The sequence below is a fragment of the Scyliorhinus torazame genome, chromosome 22 (assembly GCF_047496885.1).
Source record: "Scyliorhinus torazame isolate Kashiwa2021f chromosome 22, sScyTor2.1, whole genome shotgun sequence".
Taxonomy (NCBI): domain Eukaryota; kingdom Metazoa; phylum Chordata; class Chondrichthyes; order Carcharhiniformes; family Scyliorhinidae; genus Scyliorhinus; species Scyliorhinus torazame.
This window is the reverse complement of record NC_092728.1, coordinates 9572635-9574461: the sequence shown is the minus strand read 5'-3', so window position 1 is coordinate 9574461 and position 1827 is coordinate 9572635. Positions and strand designations below refer to the sequence as shown.

At 57.5% G+C, this 1827-nt stretch overlaps 1 protein-coding gene across 1 annotated transcript in view; it reads left to right on the top strand.

Moving 5' to 3' along the window:
- Positions 1 to 1540, top strand: part of kcnd1 (potassium voltage-gated channel, Shal-related subfamily, member 1) — a 206942-nt gene extending 205402 nt beyond the window's left edge. Inside the window, exon 7 of the mRNA XM_072487869.1 lies at positions 740 to 1540. Coding sequence (XP_072343970.1) covers positions 740 to 941 — 202 coding nt within the window. The 3' untranslated portion in view covers positions 942 to 1540. The remainder of the gene's footprint in view (positions 1 to 739) is intronic.
- The last annotated feature ends 287 nt before the right edge of the window (positions 1541 to 1827 follow it).

Here is a 1827-nt window from a genome sequence, read left to right as displayed (position 1 = left end):
CCTCTCCCCCTCTCTCTCTCCCTCCCTCCCCCTCTCTCTCTCTCTCTCTCTCTCTCCCTCCCCCCTCTCTCTCTCTCTCTGCCTCCTCCTCTCTCTCTCTGCCTCCTCCTCTCTCTCTCTCGCCCTCCCCCTCTCTCTCTCCCTCCCCTCTCTCTGCCTCCTCCTCTCTCTCTCTCTGCCTCCTCCTCTCTCTCTCTCTGCCCCCTCCTCTCTCTCCCTCCCCTCTCTCTGCCTCCTCCTCTCTCTCTCTCCCTCCCCTCTCTCTCCCTCCCCTCTCTCTGCTTCCTCCTCTCTCTCTCTCCCTCCCCCTCTCTCTCGCCCTCCCCTCTCTCTGCCTCCTCCTCTCTCTCTCTCTCCCTCCTCCTCTATCTCTCTCTGCCTCCTCCTCTCTCTCTCTCTGCCTCCTCCTCTCTCTCTCTCCCTCCCCCTCTCTCTCTCCCTCCCCTCTCTCTGCCTCCTCCTCTCTCTCTCTCTCCCTCCTCCTCTCTCTCTCTCTCCCTCCCCCTCTCTCTCTGCCTCCTCCTCTCTCTCTCTCTCCCTCCCCCTCTCTCTCTCCCTCCCCTCTCTCTGCCTCCTCCTCTCTCTCTCTCTGCCTCCTCCTCTCTCTCTCTCCCTCCCCCTCTCTCTCTCCCTCCCCTCTCTCTGCCTCCTCCTCTCTCTCTCTCTGCCTCCTCCTCTCTCTCTCACTCCCTCCTCCTCTCTCTCCCTCCCCCTCTCTCTCTCTCCCTCTTTCTCTCAGCCGCTCCAGCCTCAATGCTCAGCTGACCGACTCCCTGAAGAGGAACCTCTGCCCCTCGGACCTGGCCACGACCAGCATCACGTACCCCTCGTCGCTGGCGGACACACCCGATGACAGTCCTCCTAATTCGCCGGCAATCCTCAGGAACTCCGGACTCACAGCTGCCTATCCCGCGGACACCGTCCGAATCTCGTCCTTGTAGACGGCCACAGGCCGGAGCCACGTGACCGGGATTGTCGACCAGATTCAACGGCTCCTCTGTCCCCCCAGGAAGGACTGGAACATTGAGTTAACTGCGAGGGGTGGTCAAGAGATCACGGCCGAGGATTACGAAACTAACTATCGATTCAGATGAAATTGTATTTTATAACACACACTGTGAGAAAATGCACTATTAACGATATCAGGTTAAACATCTCATGCATGCAAAAATAACCCTCCCACGGTCACGCTGCACGCTTACCCCCATGTTCAGAATGAGAGCCGTCACTAATCATATTCTCCCATCACAAATGTACACGAGGCATGTTCTATAGGCACCCGAGAGATTAAACCGTCACTATGCATGGGAACAGCGGGCGATTCAGCTCACCGCACCCACCCTGACCACCCCCCTCCTGTCCCCAACCTGCCTTCCCTCTCCTTCCCTTCCTACCCCCACCCCGCAAACCCGTTTTATACCCAGGTCTGGAGGTCCACTTGTCAACGTGTAAGTCTTTGGAGAAATCGGAGTCGTGGGGGGCATTCGGTCGCACCAATCAGGAGGGCGACTCTTTCCTGTTTTTCATCACAAATCTATATACTCGCATGGAGTTGACTCCAGTGGGGGGGGGGGGGGGGAAGGGCGGGGGAGGCGCATACTGAAGCAAGAATCCCAACCCGAAAACTTTCCTTGCTCGTAAGTTTATTCCCACGGCATTAAATATTCAAGCTTCCTACCTAACCCTACCCCCACACCCACACACACTGGGGTCGCAGCGGTCTCTCTTTATAAGTGCTCACGACACTGAATTGAATTGCCGCTGCACCCTCCCGAGAACGTTTCTAAAACCGATCCCAAGCCCGCTGGGATATGAAACCCGGCACAA